The 21,933-nt window shown below is 39.0% G+C and overlaps 1 protein-coding gene across 1 annotated transcript in view; it reads right to left on the bottom strand.

Annotated features, from left to right (window-relative positions):
- The window catches only part of Kitlg (KIT ligand), an 84,868-nt gene extending 63,498 nt beyond the window's left edge, over window positions 1-21,370 (bottom strand). Inside the window, exon 1 of the mRNA XM_078053039.1 lies at window positions 20,768-21,370. Within this exon, the coding sequence (XP_077909165.1) occupies window positions 20,768-20,782 (15 nt within the window). The 5' untranslated portion in view covers window positions 20,783-21,370. The remainder of the gene's footprint in view (window positions 1-20,767) is intronic.
- Window positions 21,371-21,933: the final 563 nt, after the last annotated feature.

The following is a 21,933-nucleotide window of genomic DNA, read 5'->3' as shown; positions in this document are numbered from 1 at the left end:
AAAAGTGTCTAAAAAGGTATGCAAGGTTGCATTTTGTTCAAGGGCTATCTATTAGCTGCTTCTGATTTGATATAAGAGAAATAAGCATAGTGGGTGTGGATGATAAGGTGAATTTGCTCTTTCAAATCCCATTCCATTTCTGTTCTAGCTTATGTTCCTATACTGTAGTGACTTGAAAGCTAAAAGCTCCATTTCTCATTTCAATCCTGGGATTGCAGAAGTGAGGTTCTGCCAAGCAGGCAAAACTTTGCAAGGTTTCTATTGGAAGGGAAATACTTGAGAGGCAGGATGCTGGGCCTTCATTTTGCTAGCCTGGGTGTATTGGGGCATCAAGACTTGCAATCAGCAGCACTAACAGATTCCTGCACCAACCGAAACAACTTTAGTGACTGTAGTAGACTTAATTGAGTTCTGAGTGCTGGGAGCATTCAGTAACTTCAGCTTTCTGCTCCTGCCTGCAATTCATCCAATGGTTGCATAAGGCATCCAATACATTCCAATGTACCCCTTTCATTTTTTAAATTAACTACTAGGATTGTACTGTTTGCATTGAAGCAAAAAAAAAATTGAGAGAAAAGGACAAAGTTATTAAGCATTTACTTTTCGTAAAGTTTGGTCTTGGGAATTTTACAGTTTAAAATTCAACTTGTAAAATAAGGATTGTTTTAAGTTTAAAAAAAAAAAGCAATTTTTGATTGCTAATCCATAAGAGTTTTAACACACTTCTACCAAAGCAAAGCAAAATATTTACTATGTTTGACATGCCTTGGACATGCCCTTCTGGTAACAATGCACCTAAACTGCAGATTCATTGACATGCCTGGTGTTTCCCTGATACACTTCAATTGCAGATTCATTGATGTTGATGTTTACAACAAAAGAACATTATCAAAGCAAGACCAGGATTCAAATCTTGGTTCTGTCACTTACATTCTTAAACCCTAAACAAATGATGTCACTTCTCTGCATCTCAATCTTCTTGTGGTAATGTCTTTGGGTTTTTGAGAAGATTAAGACAATGTTATGTAAAGTACCCACAAGTGGACTGGCTGATAAAGGAGGTCATTAGGTGACTGTTAATGATAGCTGTTGTTTTACCAGTAGTATTAATCCCTGAATGGTGGAATCCTAAAAGTTGTAAGGTGAAGGACACACTTTTTTATTCTCTGCCTTTCCCATAGATTAAAGACCAAATAGAAAGGTCATAAAAGAGGTTGTGAAATTGCTCCCTGGGCTTGGATTCAGATCAGCTCTTTCAAAGTAGAGGGAGGCTCATTTCTACCTGGTGAAAAAGCAAGGCCAAACTGTTTGGGCAATAGGTGAATGTTAACCTAAATAGTAGAGTTTAAAAGTCAACTTTAGCTTCAGTAATACATCCAAAACAGCTGCAGAAAACCAAGTGTATGGCGCTCATGCACAGAGAAGTGAGATAGAGTAGACTGGGGAGGAGGCTGGAAGGCATTCACTAAAGTTAGACTGCCCAAATTTTCATCTCTATTCAGCCCTGACTAGCCTCATGGCCTTTAGAAGTTATTTGATCTTTCTGTGCTTCAGTTTCCTCATCTATAACATGGGCATAATAAAAGAATCTGCTTAATACATTTGTTAAGGATTAAAAGAAATGATGGACGTAAGAACCTAATATATTACCTGGCAAATGTCTTATAAGTGTTATAGATCTTTTCAATTCTGTCTTTTCAACCATATGTAGAATAAGCACCTCCAATAATGTCATTTCCAAATTTGAAAGATGACAATTCAAGCCAAAAATATGGGCATCAACCTTGATTATTTTTCCACATCTGGTCTGTCAAGTCCTACCATATTCTCTACCAGCAGTATAAAGCTCAAAACATGCACTTCTTGCCATTTCATCTTGTACAACTAAAGCTTCTTCCAGGCTTCATCACTGAAGGACTATGAAGACCTGAAAATAGCCTTTTTTTTGCTTCTAAGCTTGATAGGTACAATAATGTGTCTGGGAATGTAAAACATCATTGCCTGCTTGAACTCTCCATTTCCATTACACTTACTGTAAGGCTTGAACTATGGACCAAGGCCTACAGAACAGACTGGACCATCTCTACACCAACCCCTTGCCAAGGCCTCTCTCTGCACAATGCTGATGCTGTAGCCATGCAGGCCTCCCTTGTTTTCCTGAATCCCCCTAAATAAGTTGCTGCCTCAAACTCTTGGTACTTACTGCCAGCACCATGTGCTTCTTATCATTCAGGACTCATCTGGAACATCTCCAGGTAACCTGCCTGACAGAGCTGTTCTTGTTATATCATATCATATCAGTTTTATTTCCATCAAAATGAATTTTTAAAAAAATTTTGTAGTTGCAGATGAACAGAACACCTTTATGTTATTTGTTCATTTTTATGTGGTACTGAGGATGGAACCCAGTGCCTCACCCATGCATGCTAGGCAAGAGCTCTGCCACTAAGCTACAGCCCCAGCCCTCCATCAACTCAATTTTTTATTCTCAAAAATTACCTCGATAACCCAACTAACTTACTAATTGTTTGTTCCTCCTGATAGGAATGTGAATGGCGTGAAAATGAGGATTGTATTATTATTACCCACTATTATTATCTCTCACACCTTGACCCCATCTTTATTCATGGTATATACACACTGTGGATTGTATGCATAGCTCAGGGTGACTAAATGACTCATAAGAATTCTACAACAATCAAATTCTCTTCTAAATAGTACAGACCATTGGTGGTGGCAATATCTAAATCACTTGTCTTGAGAATAAACTCAGGTATATAAAATGAGGCAGAGAGGAAGTCTGGATAATGTACAGTTCGATCCTCAGCAGATGGTGTTCATATTTACACAATGGAATTACAACATCACCAACCAGCTTTGCTTATCTGTCTCCTGCACTTAAGTGTAAGCACCATAAAGGGAGGGACTTTCAGTCCCCCTCGGTTGAGTCCCTAGTGGTTAGAGTAGTGCTGGGTTTGGAGAAGCCCCTTGTAAATATTTTTAGAATGAATGAATGAAGAAAGATAAACAGAAGGGTTTACTTAAGCAACTGGGTATAAACCATTGTCAAATTCCTTGCTCTTGGAAGGAGTAACTGTCAAATCCTAACAGTCAGCTAATCAATTAACTAAATGGTTCTCAGTTTGAATTTCTAATTTTCTTGTTACTTTGAATACTTTTTTTAGGTCCATGTAAATGGAAAAATAGGATCTAAAACCTAGGTTAAACTATAAACTCTATGAAGATCAGGGACAATGTAACTGTTTTGCTTATCATTGTATCTCTGGCCTCTAGCACATAGCCTCCTTGATTATAATAAATACTAAATAATTTTTAATGAATAAGCAACCACTGGAAAATGCCTCTCCTGGTAGATGGTGCCAAAGTGTGATAAATTAAAGTGCTGACCTGGCAGTAAAGTCTCCAGAGCTCCCTTTCTGATGGAGCTAGATAAGTATAATAAAGTGGAGTTATTTTCTTTTATTAGCCTTATGGAGGCATATTAAAAAGAAAAAAGGGGGGGGGAAACAACATCAAAAAGACTAAAAATACCTCACAGGGGTAGATCGTAGACACTGTGTATGCAGATCTCCTAGAAGTCTACAATTCCATGCAATTATAAATTTCCCCCAATCACCCTCAATGAACTGCGACTGATCAAAATTTCTAAACCAGCCATTCATAAAAATAATGCACGGTGAATTCTGTGCTGGGAATGAACATGTAGAATATGTTTTCACTTAGGATCAGACACATCCAGAAGTGATGACATAGGCTAAGCTTTTAAATGCTAATCTTATCTCTTGCCAAAGCATTGGTTGACCCTTATCTGTCTGTTATCCCCCCATAAAAGGGCTTAGAGAACTGAAGCCTTTTTATGTCAGCTTGACAGATCCATTCCTACTTCCGAAACAAAACCAGCTACCCTTCCTTCAAAGTGACTCTAGTATAGTGATGATGCTGTCCTCTCCTGTGACTTGTGTGCCAGAAACAGAAAGCCGTGGGACTACACATGTGCATACTCAATGACATCTCACATCTCCACACCAAATAAGTAGATAATATATAAATAGGCTACCTTATTGCTTTTCATTGCTCTAAGAAGCACAACTAAGTGGCAAGATTTTTATTCTGATTTTTAAACAAGATCTATGAAGTTATGCTTAGTATTCTCTATAACAAGATTCTTTAAGAGTCTCTAAATTCATTAACAAAAAGAAGAGGTACATTAGAAATTTTTAAAATGGAGATGATTTTTTTTTTACAATGTATCAGGATAGGAATGTATCAGGATAGGAGCACTAGCATTAGTTGTTATTTTAAAGGTTTTGAGTTAATCTTGTAAATACATTTTTTTTCTTTGTTCTGAAATTTGTCCTCATGGATGGCTTTAGGAAGGCTATCAACTCACCTTCCAAGTGCAAAAAAAAAAAAAAAAACCCCACAAAATAGGAATATGGAAAATGTACTTCAAGGCCTCAAATCCTATTCTAAATAATACTAGGGGAAAGAAGAAATGAACTTTGCCTTCTGGGCAGCAGAAACAGTAAATGGGTAACCATCTCAAGATAATCCTTTGGTCTTCTTTGCAAAGCAGCTGTTTTGCTGAGGAATCAAAAGAGGATGGAGAAATAAATGTAAACATGACTGTTTGGAAAGCAAAGAGACTGTCTCACCATATGGGAGAGAATAGAGATCTACTTCCTCAGGAAATGAAGAGAGGGACTCATGAGCAGAGCATCCAGCTAAATGAGATTGGAATGATATGCTTCAGCTGCTGTATATTTAAATTGCCAGATCTGCACAAACCTTTTTTGCCCATCTCCTTCATTGCTCAATTTTTGTATATTTTCTTCTCATTTATGGTCTTTTTTGGAGCTTTTGTTTGCAAATTGATGCAGGAGGTATACTTTGATCTTTGTGATACAACTATCATGAAACTTGAAAAGTTTTATTGGTTTTAGAAATGTTAACTTTTAAGTTCTTTGCTGAAGAACTTTGCTTACCTGACTAGAAAGAAAAAAAAAAAAGGAAGAAAAAAAGAGGAACATAGTCCATATTACAAGGTTGCATAATTTCATCTCTTTAGAATTTTGAAAACTTGGCAAATAAGATAGTATTCCCCCAAAATGAACTTTCAAAGTACACAAAATATGGGCAATATTATTTTAAAGCATGATATCAGGAAATAGTATTTTTGTCTTGAGTCACTCAGGTGGTGTCTTCTAATTACACATGAAATCTGAAAAATATCACCCCTGGTTAATACCTTCTCCAAGTTTCTTTCTCCACACTTAAATAAATGATTGTAAGTAGTGAAACATTATTTTTGCCAAACTTATTAACTCTGTCTTCAATCTACAAATGCAATATAATTCAAATGGAACCACTAAAACTTGTCACATAGTCATAAATTCTGTCCTTTAGCACCTTCTAGACAGAAATTACATGCATCGGTATCCGAAACTACACAACATCCTGTGCCTGCCTACTGCACTGGCTACCTATTAACCAGCACAATCTATGATTTTATGCCTGCTGCTCTCAGTTGACACCAAGGAGAGTGAGGAGGAACTTATTAAAGGAAGCATTCTCAATGTTGGTAATCTGGGGAGGAAGAATCCCATTTACTGCACTTATAATAATTCTGTATCAAGAAAAATATTTTTGTTTGACATTTTATTTAAGCAAGAGAAGATGATCTAACTAATAGCAAGCAAGAGATTAGGAGCAGATCAGGTTTGGTGACTGACACTTGTGAAATGCTGAGAAACTTGCTCAACTTTTCTGAGCCCACATTTATCTTCCATAAAATAGAATAATCCCACTATCACCCTCACAGATGGGGAGGATTAGGGGAGATAAAGTAAGTAATATGCTTAGCTCATAGTTCAAGACCTGGCACATGAAATGAATATTTTCTGTCTTGAAATCCTTTCTGGCTTGTAATCCCTCTATGTATCTTGAATTAGCAAGTTTCAATAGGTACTTGCCATGTAAGCTATTGTATTATTTTCTTTAAAAAGGTGAAGCAATTGCCTCACCCTCTTCTTTTTAATTCACTCTACCCACTATCTTCTACCATCCCAAGTGGCTCATTTATCACTTTTTTTCTCTAAAGAGAATTATGTATGTACATTTATGCAAAGTGCTGCCGTGTACACAGTTGTGTCTCCAACTGACTCCAATGCCTAACAGTGATGTTTAAATTTCCTCCCCACTCTCCTTGGTGTCAATGGAGATCAGCAGGCATAAAACCATTGAAAGCCAGATCCATGCTTAAAATGTTGATAGTTGGATGTTTTCCCTCAAAGATACATCTAGTATGATTCATTAAACTCAAAATCTTTGCCAAGATTTTGGCATAGTATCACGAGCTAGGGATAGGAACATGAGGTAATTTAACAAGGTAAGTAAAAAATAGTAAATATAATTTCAGTATAACATAAGCAGTGATATATTTTTTTTTTAACTGCTGTAGGAGTTCAGGGTGAGATTAGGAGTGCAGCTGAGGAACAAGGCAAACAGGAAATAGGGAGAAGGCTTCCTGAAGTAGGAACCATCTGAGCTAGGCAAAGGAAGGGCCTGTCAGGTATCAGGGCCTTAGAGACCAAGTGCAGTGTGGTGGGCATGTCTCTGGACATAGTGAGATGACACCAAATGAAATCTACCACTCAGGGAGATAAGCAACATCTAAGCCACAGAGTAGGCCGTATGGTATGCTGAGAATTTGGACTTTATCCTACAGGTAATACAGTTAGTGGAGAATGTGAGCCAGCCTAGTGGCATGGTCTGACTTCCCTTCATTCTGCATTGTGTGCACTAGTAGGAAATCTTTAAAGTCGTAGAGAAGGAGATGAATTGGACATCCTCACAGGCATAAAACCATAGACCAACACAAGATACCTGAATTTAGAACATGGATCTCTTGCGCCGTCACCAAGTACTTGTTCTGATTTTCCTGCTTTATCCCTCAAATACTAGGACCAAACAAATCTTCAGGAAAAGCTACAAAACTAAACTCTTTTGAAATCTAACTCTGCTCCTAAGCAATGTGCAAACATAATACACGTCAATGCTTCCGCCCTCTTTCTCCTCCTTTGGACCTTAAAAGAATAGACGTTTGCTTTTTTTTTTTTTTTCTTTTTCCATACCTAAAAGATTCTACATCAGTTTTGTCTTGGTTAAGTTTTTTTGTTAGATCCTCCTCTGAACTGAACTCAAATTTACTTCATACATTTCCAGTTTGGTAAATTAATCACTGAGGTATCCATATGCAAAGATTTAGCAAGAAGCCAGGTGCAGTGGTGCACACCTGTAATCCCAGCGGCTCAGGAGGCTGAGGCAGGAGGATCACGAGTTCACTTTGTCTCAGCAACTTAGCGAGGCACTTAGCAACTTAGTGAGACCCTGTCTCCAAATAAAATAGAGGTGGGAATGTGACTCAATGGGTTGAGTGCCCTTAGGTGCAATCCTCAGTACCAAAAAATAAAAATAAAAAATCAGATTTAGACAAGAATCCTTTAGAAACAACTTTGGATTATAGAATATTAGAAAATGGGAGCTGTTTTCTCTTTTTCTGAAGTGCCTTGAACAAGTCAGCACTCCATCAAAGGAATATAACAGTTTAATGTTCCGTCAAAGAACAGAATGCTTATTTACCTGAAGAAATGCACTGATAAAAGTAACTCGCGTCTGTCTTGACTGATACAAAACTTACTGGAAGATTAACCTGGACAATTAAGCTCTTAAACTCTAAACAAAATTACTGACAAGGGGGTGGCTCAATGGTAGAGCATGTGCTTAGCATGCTTGGTTCCATTCCTAGCAAAAAAAAAAAAAAAAAAAAAAACTTAAAAAAAAATCACTGAAAAGAAAATAGTACCCAAATTCATAATGGAAACTTTTCCAAATTGTTAATTCTACACCTATTAAATAAATGTTTAAAAAGTAATAAAACCACAACCTTTGAATGCAAAATTCATTTTACTTGAAAGCAACTAACCTTTTCCCAGGTTTTCTGGTATCTGTCTTGGTGCTAGCCCTTTTCATGCATTCGCTCATTTAATCCTCAGAACTACCTTAGGAATTAGACTCTATTATAAACCTTATTTTACAAAAGAGAAAATCCAAGGATAAGAATTAAATGACTCAAAACCATACAAGAGGTGCCTCCATATCTGAGTCTCCATAGCTATTAACAATCATACTATTAAAAGTAGTTTGAGGTTCATACTAGAAGACATTAATTAATGTCAAGTTTTCGGGTATTTGGAAAGTTTAAATTTCTCATCACTGTAGGTTTAGAATAATATGACCCTAGGCTTCTGAACAGAATAGGACAGTCTTTGGGTCTGCACTGTTATTTGCTGCCTCTCTTGACTCTTAGGACTTAGGAGGTAGCCAAGATTTGTATAAGCATCCTTAGTTACACAGGTCCAGATCCTTCATGGATCTCAGTTCACAGTTACACAATCCCATTTCCTATAACTGCCCATATCTTGCTTTGGTTCTTAATGACAATATGTTTTAAATTCTTATAGCATCCTACAAATGGAATAAACTGACACAGAGTCCACAGGCTAATGCATACTGATCTGTTTGCTGGCATAAACCTTTCCCTAAGGATTTAGAGATACCACTTATTGAGCATCACTTCTGGGTCAGGAAATTTTGCTATATTATCTCATTTTAATCTTTGTATTCTCCAAACTATGTACTATCACCCCTATTGCCCTGATCAAAATTAAGATATTAAGGCCTAGAGAAAGAAAGAAAGTAAATAACATAACTATGATCTTAGTGAACAACACTAGGAATTAAGCCAGTATTGGGATTTAAGCCTCATTCTATCTTACTGCAACATGCATGTTCCTTCTACTCTACATGAGGACAATGAGTCAAATACTTTGCACAGATATAATTTAGTAGTTAATGGTATGATAGGAAAATATGAATTAAATCTGAAAAATACTTCATATGATAACACAATTCTGTGTCTGTCACATTAAACACACAACATATCATTTCTAGGGTAAAAAAAAAAGGAAAGAAGGGTTTAAAAAGAACAAAGGATGGAAAGAGAAAACCTGCAAAGGATTACTTCTCCATTTTATAGAAGGTTAAGAAAAGGTTAAGCAAAGTTAAATAAATTGCCTAAGATCCCACTGCAAACTAGACTCAGGAGTCAGAGGTAAAACCTAGGGGTGTGTGTGTTTGTGTGTGTGTGTGTGTGTGTGTGTGTGTGTGTGTGTGTGTGTGTGTGTTTCCCCCAGTACTGGAGACTGAACCCAGGGCCTTACATATGCTAGGCAAGTGTCCTAAACTGAGCTCCACCCTCAGCCTAAGTGCTTTTGACATGAAAGCAATGCTCTTTTCCTTCTTCCTGACAACTGACTATATTTCTTTGGATGCTCCCAGATGGAAAAATGTAGGGAATCACACACTGTATCAAAAAGGGAAGAATTTATGTCCTGTCTCCCCAATTCCGGTTATTGCACTGAGCTTAGGAATGCAGTCTTCAGACCCAGAATTTCTAGTTCATGAGCCAGCACCACCATGGATTAACTCTGTGACCTTGGACACAGGGCAGAAAGAAGTAACTTTGCTCTAGGTAAACTCTCTTGAGATTATAATGCTAAATATTTTAGGCTTCTTTTTTTTTTTTGTCCAATTTCTACTAAAGAAATAAAAACAATTAAATTACTCTAGACTAAAATTAATCAGAGCTCTACATTATTTGGATAAATTGCTCCAACTTTCCCTTTCACTGTGGCAGTGATGACTCGGCATTTATTGTCATTTCCCTTAAGAAAGCAGTACTCACTACGGATGAGCATTATATTCCAGTTTTTGCCATATTAGTAACAACCTAAAATATTTATTTAGTCCTTCCTTTGTGTCAGGCACTGGACTAAATGCTTTTTGTGGATCACTTCATTTAGCAACCTTATAGGAGAAACCACCTATAAGAAATGTACAATTCTTCACTGTTTGGTGGATGGGGAAACTGAGGCTCAGATGTTTGCCTGCTTAGCCATCCAAAGAAGAGGATCAGTCTGCAGCACCAAGTCCAGTAAGCTTCTGTTCACCTTTCCCTAAAATGCTGATGGGTCATTTCCAAGGGAATGCTTTTGCTATGGGTGCTCCAATAGTCATTTGTTTAAAAAAATCTTAATTTTAATGCAGAAGATAATTTCGTATTATGAATTCAGTTGCAGTGATGTGGAATTACAAAGGAAAGACTGCAACACAAATGACTGGGAGACGTTAAATCCCAGACATAATCAAAGACAATATTAAATAGTTTTCTAAACAACAGCATACAAATAAGGTCCAAAAAAAATGATAAAAGTAATTTCTAATGCATCTTTCTTTTTACATGAAATTATTTTGAAATACAATTTTTAAATATTTTAGGACTGGAGATGCAGCTCAGTAGCAGAGTGATTTCTTAGCAAGTGCGAGACCTAGGGTCCAATCCCCAACACTGCAAAAAATATTAAAATTAAAATTTAAATAAAAATTAAAATTGGCCCTCTGCCAACCAAGGACCACTTTATTTGAAAGATACCAAGGGTTCTGGCAGTAACTCTTATTTCCATCTAGAAAAACGGCATTTTTACAGTTCACAACAGTCAGATGCATCTGGAATGAAGTTTCCATTTGAAGGCTCAGGAGACTGAAGTGGGAGGGGCTGCTGATGCAGGTCAGGCTTCCTGACTTGCTAGAGTGATGCTCTTCCACAACCACTTATGCTTCTGGCAACACTGAAGTGTTAAGGATCTGAAGCAACCTGTCACTCAACTGGAAGCCTAAGCTTGGCTTGCTTTCAGGTTTCCCTGGTATATGAGCAAAACCCATGATCACCTCTAAATACAAATTTTTTTAAAAAAAGTAATTTTAATTTTAATCTTACTCAGTTTTCCAATACTGTGACAAAAATCCTGAGACAATCATTTTATAGGAAACTAAGGGTTATTTTTAGCACGTGGTTTCAGAGGTTGCAGTCTGGGGTCACTTGGCCCCATCAGTTTGGGCCTGCAGTGGCGCAGTGCATCATGGCAAGAGTGTGATAGAGAACACTTTTTCACCTCATAGAAGCCAGGAAGCCAAAAGAAAAAAGCAGAGGCCAGGGTCCCAGTATCTCCATTTGAAAGCCCACACCTAGTGACCCAACTTCTTTCCACTAACCTCCACTTCCTCAAGGTTTCACCATCTCCCAATGACACCACAGGTTGGGGACCAAGCCCCCTCAATATGTGGGTCTTCAGGGGATGGTTCAGATCCCCCAAAATAGCACAAGTTGAATAGGGATGCCCTGAACGGCAATGATTAAGAGGAATCTAGGCTTTGGAATTCAACAGACCAGGCTTCAAACCCAAGATCTGCTCCTTGTTTGCTCTTTTTCTTTTAATCTTGGGCAAATTTTCCTAATGTCTCTGAACTTTAGTTCCCCTATTTGTTTAAGAAAAAGAGGGGGGAAGAAAAAAAGGAGGTATCATGTCATTATAGTATGTACTTTATCACATTTTTGCTAGAATCAAATAAGATAAAGCTGCACAGTTTGTAGTATAGCTCCTCCTCTTTCATGGTATATAATCAATGGATACTCACTTGATAACTAGTCTTATTGTTTTCTTATTCAATAAGCTGTAAGCTGCTCTCTTACTTCTAACTTGCTTTGGGGCCCAGTTTGTGTAATTGATCCCTTTCACAGAAAGGGGAGAAAGATAAAGGAAATCAATTTGGGGGCAACATTTTTTAATCTACTAAGATTGTTTAGGAAAGTTAAAGAAGATAAATGATGTATTAGTCTCTAAGGATAATTTTAATTCATCTGTGCATGTAAGCCTTATAGCCAAAGCCAGGAATTACTAACAGTGAATTGACTTCTTATAGCATATGAGTGCTACTAAAATGTTCTGTGATTTGCTATTCTGGCAGAGGAGGAAATAATTATCTATCAAGTGCCAGTTGCTGTGATATTAGCGTATCTCATCTAATCAACACCAGCACTGTCACTAGGTATTTCTGTGCCCATTTTAAAGATTAGGAAAATGAAGGTCAGTAAGAAAAGCTTACTGAGGTCACATAGAGCTTGTAAGTGGCAGAACCTGTACTGTTATTCATTTGTAACTCTAATACTTTCTCTTCACCCACATCATCTTTAGTTTCACTTAGTAATAAATGAAAATGAAAGCTGTATATGGTGAAAAAAGTAGCCTGTCTAATCAACTGAACTCATCTGTATAGATAATATTGTGGGGGAAAAAAATGGATCAGCAGCTAATGACGTGAATCAAGCATACATTTGTTCCATAACATTCCATGCATATTTACTGAGCATCTAGGATGAGTTACTCCACTAAGCAATAGCAATTGTGAAATTTTTGTTATCCAGATTCTAATACAGGCAGCTGTTGTGACTATCTGAATTGCATTTGGTTTTGGTTTAATGTTCTTGCAGCCAGATCTCTGAAGTACTGAATAAGCCAGGTCGATACACACTGCACCAGCCCAATCTCTTGGGTGACAATCTTTGTGACAAATACCTAGAGTTGGCAGGGGCAACAAGTCTTTATCTTGGTTTCCTCATCTGTGAAATGGGAGTCTTAAAAAATAATAATACCTACCTCCCAGGAGAGAAGTTCAATGAATTAATTAACCTTGGAAGTGTTTTCTACCAAGTGCCATTCTGGCATGCTCTACTGTCAGGATGGTTTAATTTGATAAAACAATGGTTGAAACTATTTTAAATAACTACCTATTCAAATGTCAAACACTTCATCTGTATAATAGTAAATTCATTCCTTCAAGCTGAATCAATTACATGTGACATTTGTACAGAAGTGTAAACAACAAATGGTCAAGTCAGCTTTGGATTTAAAAAGTCTATCTAACTGTTTAAAATTGTAAGAAGTAAATAAATATAAAACTGCAAGGGTCTTATAACAAGTTCTCATTGTGAGCATTAGATTAAAAAAAACTTGCTATTATGTCTACAGTGAAATATAAATGTACATGAAATAAAAACAACCAAATTTAATAAAAGATGTAAAAGAAAGAAAGAAAGACTCAACATTCAAATAGAAAAGAGTTCCACTGTTTTCTAAATATTAATAAGGCACAGAGTACTATGGCTTTGGTGCATTCATTATAAACAAAGTGTACTAAAGTTTGAAAAACACTTTTCTTGAGCAGGACTTAAAAATCTTAAAATTAAAAAAAAGACAACATAATTTGTTATAAAAACAAGGGAATAATTATGTATACCCTGTTTTGTAGTTCTGTCCTATTCTCATAGAATTAATTTCATCCAAATATTTAAAACACTATGCTAATTACCTCTTTAATTATTCCCTAACCCCTTTATCATCCCTGCCAATTACCTCATTGATTGTTCCCTAACCCCTTTATCATCCCTGCATTTCAGTTCTCAGTGTGGAACACCTGGAAGCAGAAAGTAGCATCCATTCCCCTGTATGGTGATAATTTATCTTTCCAACAAATAAATAGCAGAATGACTTATGTGTTAGGGTCATTCTTCTGTCTAAGAGAACACACCAAAGATCTCTGGGTAGGGCCCAGCAAATACAGAAGCTTTCTAAAACCACCAGAGACCCAGGCCAAAGCAACCACTGGCGTCTTAGGTGGTTATCATCAAAAATGGAAAGACCTAACGTGCTTACTATTTTGGAAGTGTTAAATTGTGGATTCACAATGAAGCATAAATAATGGCTCTACGTGTGACGACTGAGGTTTGTTTTGTAATCCTCAGGTTTTCTAGAACGTGTTATAAACTATTTTATATGGAAACATCTCTATGCTCCCTTCCCCCAGCTCTTCCATCTAATGTTCTGCCCGGAATATGAATTTTAACAGGCAGTACATCCACTCGGACAATACATCCCAGGAGCCCTGAAAGCCCTTTATAACAAAGCACACTCTCTCTGTAGCTCTAAGGCAGTCTAGAAAAAGGAACCCCCAGGACACAGCAGTGCGCTAGCTCAGCAGAGTCCCAAGAGGTTTCTTCACAATAGTCAACCACTATTCCGTGGTGATTATTAGAGGCAACAATAGTCATGACCCCTGGAACATACACCTTTAGAGGAAAGGAGCCGGTAATTAACGAGATGCAATTCAGCCGTGGAGTTTAGGGAAGACCCAGAAATGGCAAGGTCATTTGCTTCAGGGATTTTATGTCAAGGTGAAAAAGAGACAAAAGTTCTAAGCACCCACGGGGCTTTTGTTCCCAGGATGAACTTCAGCCCCTGGAAGAAAACACAATAATGTGTATACAAGACAAATGCAACACATCCCTAGGGGTTTGCACAGGGAAACAATTATGCAGTGGAATTGCCTTTTCTGCAAAGGTGACTGAGGCCCTAAAGCAGGCATTGGATGGATGGGTTTGCTGTCATCTTTTCACACCCTTTTGTGTGGTCACCCTAAAGAGCAAAGACATTCTTTGCAAGACAACTAGGGGGCTTTTGATCTGCTGCCGGTGTACTGGGAATACAGAAAGGGCAACCCAATTGCCCCCTCCCATTATGACCATGCTCTAATCTGCCCTCAAGGGCCCTAAGGTCAAGGCTAACAGCTACAGATGAACAGTCAAGTGCTGAATTCCTGCATTCAGATAACGTGTTTTTCTTCTGTTGTTGTTGTTTGTATGTTTGCTTAATTGATGGGAGGATTGCCTAAAGCTGAACTTAGTTTTAACCAGTACTTCACTAGACTTCACCAGGCTCAAAGCAGAGCATCACCCTCACAGTCACAACCCTATTTTCAGAAGAACCCTGTGATCTCTTGGCTGGAGGAAGATCCAGCTGGTCTCTTTGAATATTCGCATGTCAACAAAAAGAAAAGGACAGCTATGGCTTCTGATTCTAAGAAAAAGCTGCTGTGGATACTGGACTTGCTCTCAGCTAAGGAAAGGATGGACGTGGGTAAGAGAAGTTCCAGGATGGTACTGGACTCTAGCAAAAGCCAAAGCAACTGGGGACTTGGCAAAGAATCATTCACAGGAACCCTCTCCCAAGGTCCCCTCCTCTTTCCCTCTCTGTGTCCCCAGCTGCAGTGTCTCATCTTCACCATCCTCTCAGGATTAACTTCTGGATATAATTCAGAGATACTAGGACTGGTGATTTGCCCAAGGTCACAAACCTGAAGGCAAAGCCAAATGCAGAGCCATTTCCTCTAATTCTCCCAACTAAAGTTTTTCTATTATGTCATCAGATTCCTCCTTGGTTTGTTCTCTCCATTCCAACTCCATGCACACAGACATTGGAGACTTCAGGGGCAGAAAAGACAGGCAAATACAGGAAAGTATTACCTTGTTAATTTATCTCCTTGGGCTGATTTTGTCTCAGGATTCTTCCTCACTCATAGAACTTAAAAAGACTAGAAGAGAGAAACCAAAGGTCCTCTTCAACCATGGGTTTTGCTAAAATAGGAAAGTATAAACGCTGCTCTTGTTACAGAGAAATGTCAAGTAGCAGGTGAAATGGCTAAAAGTAGAACAGCCTAAATTTAAATCTCCTTAATTTCTTCCTATGGGATGGTTTATAATCCTAAAACAATGGCTATCATTTATTTTATATTAAAACAATGGCTATCATTTATTTTATATTGAAGCAATGGCTACATAAACCTCAGAATTAAAGGAAGCTTAAATGACATCTGGTTCAAATTTTTATTTTATTAGTATTTTAGAAATAGAGAATTTTAGAACTGGAAGGCACTTAGAAATCACCTAGTCCTACTTTCTCATTTTTCAATTGGGTGAACAGATTTGGAGAGGTTCAAATGATTTGTCAAAGTCATACAACTCACTATTCAGGTTAATAAAAGAACAGTCTCCTAATACCCAAGCCAATATGGCAGCCTAGAAAAAACAGTAAAATGTAGCAAAGGACAAAGAGAGCTACATAAAGAACAGCTTTCCTGTAGATGACACACATTGTGATTTTAAAAAAAGAACCATGAGGCCTAATTATAAGAAAATCACCCCCACCCCTTCTTTTTTTTTTCTGGATAGACAGAAATAGATAGGGATAGGATAATGATAATTCTCTCAAATTACCAGCCCTGTAAATAGTTTTAGTGTGCCCATAATTAAGTGAAAAGGCAAAAAACATTTTGCTGCATCCATAAATCAGTAAGACTACAGTCAATGGTTTCCATGAAACAAAGTCTATACAAAACAGCTCTGAAAGCAGCATATATTATAAAAGTATCTTGGTGTTCTCTCAATTTGTTTTATAAATTGTTCTGACTACACAGGTGACTAAGACCAAAAACAGAGTTCCCGCAGCTGCTCATGATTCATGTACTAGAAAAGAAAGATAAAAGATCCCTGCTCAGAGATTTATATCCAAATGCCTTACCCTAATTTACTTTAAGGTAATGGAGAAAAGGGGGTTGGGGGGCGGGAAGAGTCCCAAACTTGGATAATGAGAAAAAAAAAAAATGTCACTGCATGTTGCCTGGTAAGGACTACAAAGACACCCTGCAGAAATGAATGCATGGCCTCACTCAGCAGATCAAGTGCAAGACCAGGGGTAGGAAGCTGACTAAGTTCTTTAGTCTAAAATAAAATAAACCGTCCAAATCACACAAGGAAAATTCAGAAAGCAAGAGTATTGACAATAAGGAACTGAATCAGAGACAGTATTTCCATTTCTGTTTCTATGTTGTGTTATGATTCTCTCATTCATATTTACTTTTAAAGAAAAACCTAAGAACTTCACATGACTCATGTCCATATATCACCTTCGTTTTCACACATTCCTGGTTTGTCATGTGTTAATTACAGTCCACAGTTAGATAACAGCCTACAATGGGAGACACTGAATTGAAGGATCCTTACTTCGGCAAACTTGGGTCTCTGCTTTGTTGGTTAAACATCATCTACTTGCAATGACCAGTTTTTCCTCTGGCCTATAAAAGTTAGCAGGCAGGCAATTCTCTTCTCAGAAACAACAACTTCAGACTGGAACTACAGTCAGCCACGGTGCTGGGATACAGACATCTATGCAATCTCCTTCAGTCTGTACAGCTACCATCTGAGAAGAATCTTTATAACTATTTTATAATCAGACAGATTACAAAACGGAAATCCCAAGAAGCTTAACCATTTCATTTGCCTAAGGTCATCTGTTTCTAGTGGTAAAACAGGAATTGGAATCTAAGTCCTCAGAGGCTGAAGCCTACAAAGCTCCCACAACATTATAGGTGCTCCCAGACAGGGAAAAACCAGGGGCACATGTAGTGGGATTCCCACCCCTTGCAAGAAACCTCCAAAACTCATAGATACCTGGGCAGGGAATTTTTTTTAATGTTATTAAAGGTGTGGTACAAGTTGTATCACCTATCATTAAAGAACAAATCTGACTCTCAATTTGCTATCTTCAAATCAGCAGTTAAATAAAATTTAGCAATTTTAATTGGTTTGGCACAAAACTTCAGATTTCCATATGGTTATTTTCCCTGTTTTATGTTAAATGTAATAGACTTAGCACTTGAGTTTTAAACTCTTGGCAGAATGTGTCAATTAAAAACTACATAAATTAGGATTATTCAAAGCACACATTCCAAGTCGAGTGATCATAAGGACAAGATGTAAAAATGCTCTTTTCACAAATTTTTTTTTCTATAAAGTAAACTTGCATTGTTACTCACATGGCAAACTTCATATAGAAAAAAAAAGGGAAAAAATAAAGAAAAGGATATTTTTTTTCTAGTGAACGCTAACATTATATTTGCCTCTTCCCTGAGAGCTTTAGTGTATCTAAAACGGCTTTTTCTACACCATTTGCAAGACAATTTTTTCCTATCTCAGTATTACTGAAACTGACAGCAGTCATGACAACTCTCAAAACCTGTAAAGAAACTAAAATGCAAGTGTAACATCAATAAACGTGGCACTAAGCACATTAAACTGACAGCACTTTTAACCAGATTTTCACTGGTGCTGTGAAATATGGCTTCCCAATTGTTATTTAATATATCAGACTAAAATGTTTAAGAAAATGGTTATATATTGAAAGAGATGCTCTTTCTTAGCCAGAGTCACAGTTTCCTTTGGGAACTGTAAAAATCACACAGCATGGATAAAAAACCAAGCAAACAAAAATCTGAAAAATGAAAAAACACTACATTTCTTCAGACTTATAATTAAATTTATTGTCACTATTACACATGATTATTGCCTTATAATTATTTTCCAAATATGAAGCATATCACAGGTGCTAGGTAAATGAAAGAATCATTCATCAAACCCCAAGTGGTTGTTGATGGAATTTTCACACTTATTTAGCTTGACTGAAAGGCCAAAATGCCTGGTGTCCCCATGATTCTTGGAGAACTGTGTAATTCAAATTAACATATGTAAAAAATAATACTAAATTATCTTTTCATTTGTGGTTAATGAGAGAGTGTAGAACCAGTTGGCCTATACTGGAACTCTGCCATGTTTATAAGTGACTATTTAAACAACTGTATACTAATAGATACAAAGATAACATTAGATTAATGTTAGTGTCCAATTTCCTTATGTTATTCTTCATCTACGCAGAGCTACACTGAAAACTTCTAACTTTTGGGTTAGAAAATTTGACATGAAGCTGGATCTAATCCCCTCCTTTAATGCCATGGATTATTTTATTGATTCTGCACTATCTCCAGGGACCCCTTTTTCAGTGACAGAAATGTAGAATTGTTAAAAGTATCCTTAAAGGAAACCTTGAAGGTCATAAGATCCTAGGCAATGAATGCCTTCATTCAACAAGAGCACTGCCCTCTTTTGCCTGCAAGCCCTTTAACATCAGCAAGTCCCCCCCAAAGGGCCTGCACTTTAACTTGGTCTGAACAGGTCACATTTCTAAAATACTTAGCTGTCTCAAATGTCTCTGGTCGGCAGCACTGAGTCACTGAGGCCACAGGCACAGTGTTCAGGCTAGACTGACCTCTTTCTAGTTTTCAATGGAATTATTCCATGTAATCCTATTGACACAGCCATTTAATCAAAGCGAGAAAGGAGATTACAGAGCTCACATTTGTTTTGCAAAGCAAGGGTGCAAGGATCATCCATCCTTGGAACTCTCAAAGTGACTTGATAGTGCATCGCCTGTCTTTGGAGTGTTGGACATTAACCTGATCTGTCTCCTGTTTTCTTGTTTAAATAGGAAGGTTTGGCTCTTCCTGAACTAGAAGCTAGCTGCTTCTCCACCCACATCTCACCATCACCATTCATGCCAGCAGATGCTACTATAAAAAGCAACAAAAACAATAGGTTCCCCACCCTTGCTTATTATTCTACAAAGCAGAAAACACGGATACATCAAGAGATTACAATAAAACTTTTCTTGTTGCAAGAATCCTTAATATTTGCATTTCAACAGCACACTATGGTGATTCCAGGTGTGGTGTCCAGTGCAAAGCCTAAAACAACCAGCTTGCAAAAGAGGAGATAGGCACTCCACTTCTCTTCCTCATTTTAGAGACTCTGGGAGAATGTTCTGGTGACTACTTCTTTTTCACCAGGCACTGTCTCTCCGTCCTGCCCTTTTCCACACAGGTGGAAGGGGCTTTATTCTTGCTACTTCCGTCCTTATGTGTACATCTCCAAGACGAGGCATCTATTTAAAGCATGATGTTAAGCGGGTTGTTTAATCAAGCATTTTCAACACACTGTCGCCTTCATTCTAAACTACCGATTTGCATAAATCCTCAATTTCCCTTTTCCCCCACCACTTCCATCCCTCCACACATTTCAAAAATGCAATCTCCTATAGAACCTCTGGGGGGTGAAAGGGCAGCCTTACCCAACCCTCCGCAAATACTAGAACAATTCTGAAAGGAAGAAGTAAGAAAAGGTAGGAACCGTCAGTGGTTCAAAGAACTGTGGGTGGGGGTACAGTGGCGTCCCTTTCTAGACGTCCAGGCAGATATTTGTTTCAAGGCGGGCGGGGAGGTCTCTAATTGTACCTCCGGGCAGTGCTTTTACCCACAGTGTTTCATGTACAAAGCACAATTTAGCAACACTGGATATTATCTCAATAACTATCATTAGATGTGCCCATTTAAAAAAAAGAAGAACTTTTTCTCTTTTGTAATGGAAGAAGGTGCATGCACTGTGGAGGCGTTACTTCATCTCTAGCTCTCTGGAGGGCCCACCCAGAGCTGCAAACTAGGCAAACGCCACATGAAGCCAAGTTTCCGCACGCGGCCGGGCAGGTTCCCCGCCCCGGGGAGCGCGGCCACTTTGGTGCTCTGTGTTGGGTTCATTCCCGCCGCTGCACCCGCGTCCGCGGCTCGACCCGCGCCCACCTAGGACTGCACAAATAAATCTGGGTTCCAGCGAGCAAGGACGGCACGTGGAGAGCTGTTTCATAATCTCCCGGAATCCACGGGAAAACGGCTCCCGTGCAAAGACATGCTTTCCCGTGATAACTGAAACTCCCAGGCCAAAGAACCGACCCTTCCATCGGATGCAGTTTCCGACTGACAGCTGCAAACTTAACTGCCGCGGCTCCAAACTTGACACCGACTCCCTCTCATCACTCCCACTCCTCTCCGATCCTCCAGGCTGGGTGGCTCTGGCTTGCACACCACACCAGTCTCCCCCGCACCCTCTAGGCTCTCCCGGCAGGCGCAACCCTGCATATACCGGTTACCGGTCCCAAGGAGTGCCGGCCTCCTCGGGGCTTTGGGGCACGATTTTCTTGGAAAGCCAGTGAGCTCCCGGGCATGCCCTACTCACTTGTGTCTTCTTCATAAGGAAAGGCAGCGCTGCGATCCAGCCCAGGCAGCGATGTGGCGACTCCGTTTAGCTGTTCTGGGGCTCCAGCATATTGCACGAGCAGCGGCGGCAGATAGTCCAAGCATTGGGCAGCCCGAGCGCAGCGCCCTCTCTACAGCCCGTGCTTCCCGCAGCGCTCCCGGTCCCAGCGCGAGACGGCGAGTGAAGCCCGGGCCACCGCGCCGCCAGCGCTTTTATATAGATCCCTCCCGCCTGCTCTGGACACGCCTCCTTCCCTTCCGGAGCCCCGGGGAGGAGAGACGCGGGCAAGGGCAAGGCGGAGACCCGGGAGGGCGGCCAGAGTGCGGTGAATGCCCCAGAAGTTGGACGGGTTAGGCCAAGCGCGTACCCAGCCTAGGGGCCTAGGCGCGCACCAGCGAGCTGCCACGAGGGTGTGGGGGCGCTTTGGGAGAAGCTTAGCAACCTGCGGCCGCCGCGCTCAGCCGTATGCAGGGCGCTGCGAGTCCCAGCTTGGCCTCCGGGCTTCGCCGGGACTCACCTGGCACCGCCTGAGGACAGACGAAATTCCTCGCGGTTGGAGAGAGCTGGGAGCTTGGTCTTTTACTTGGAGGCAGAACGCGAGAGGACGCTGAAAGCAGTGCGCGAGAGGAGTTCGCTTCACCACACCTCGCCTTAGGGAAATTAAAAAAAAAAAGTTTAATTAGGATCCGTAGTTATGCCAATGTCTTACCCCCTTGATTTTTTTTAAAAAACAATTACTTTAGTGAATGAATATTTAATATTAAAGGAATTATTCATGCAGGGTTAAGTATTGCTAAGAGAGATGCTATTTTCAGAATGATTTACTGTAGTGTCTTTAGAAACCAAAATTGAAAGAAAAACGGTAGATTATTAAACGTGCAGATCGTTAACACAACACAGGTTTTGAAAGCTCTGCTTTTTGTTAGAGAAGTTTTTGGATTCAGAAAGATAATGCAACAGTAATAGTAATAGCTAACATCAGTATGCGATGCCCCGATTTCCTGTGTACCAGGCTAAGAACTTTAACATAAATTCTCTCATTAAATCTTTCCCACAAACCGATTGTATAGATTGATCCTTTATTTTAAATTTCCATTTTACGGATGGTGAAACACGGCCAGATGATTTTCCTAAACAACCTAGTA

Source organism: Ictidomys tridecemlineatus, chromosome 6, assembly GCF_052094955.1.
Source record: "Ictidomys tridecemlineatus isolate mIctTri1 chromosome 6, mIctTri1.hap1, whole genome shotgun sequence".
Classification (NCBI taxonomy): domain Eukaryota; kingdom Metazoa; phylum Chordata; class Mammalia; order Rodentia; family Sciuridae; genus Ictidomys; species Ictidomys tridecemlineatus.
This window is presented reverse-complemented; position numbering and strand designations above follow the sequence as displayed.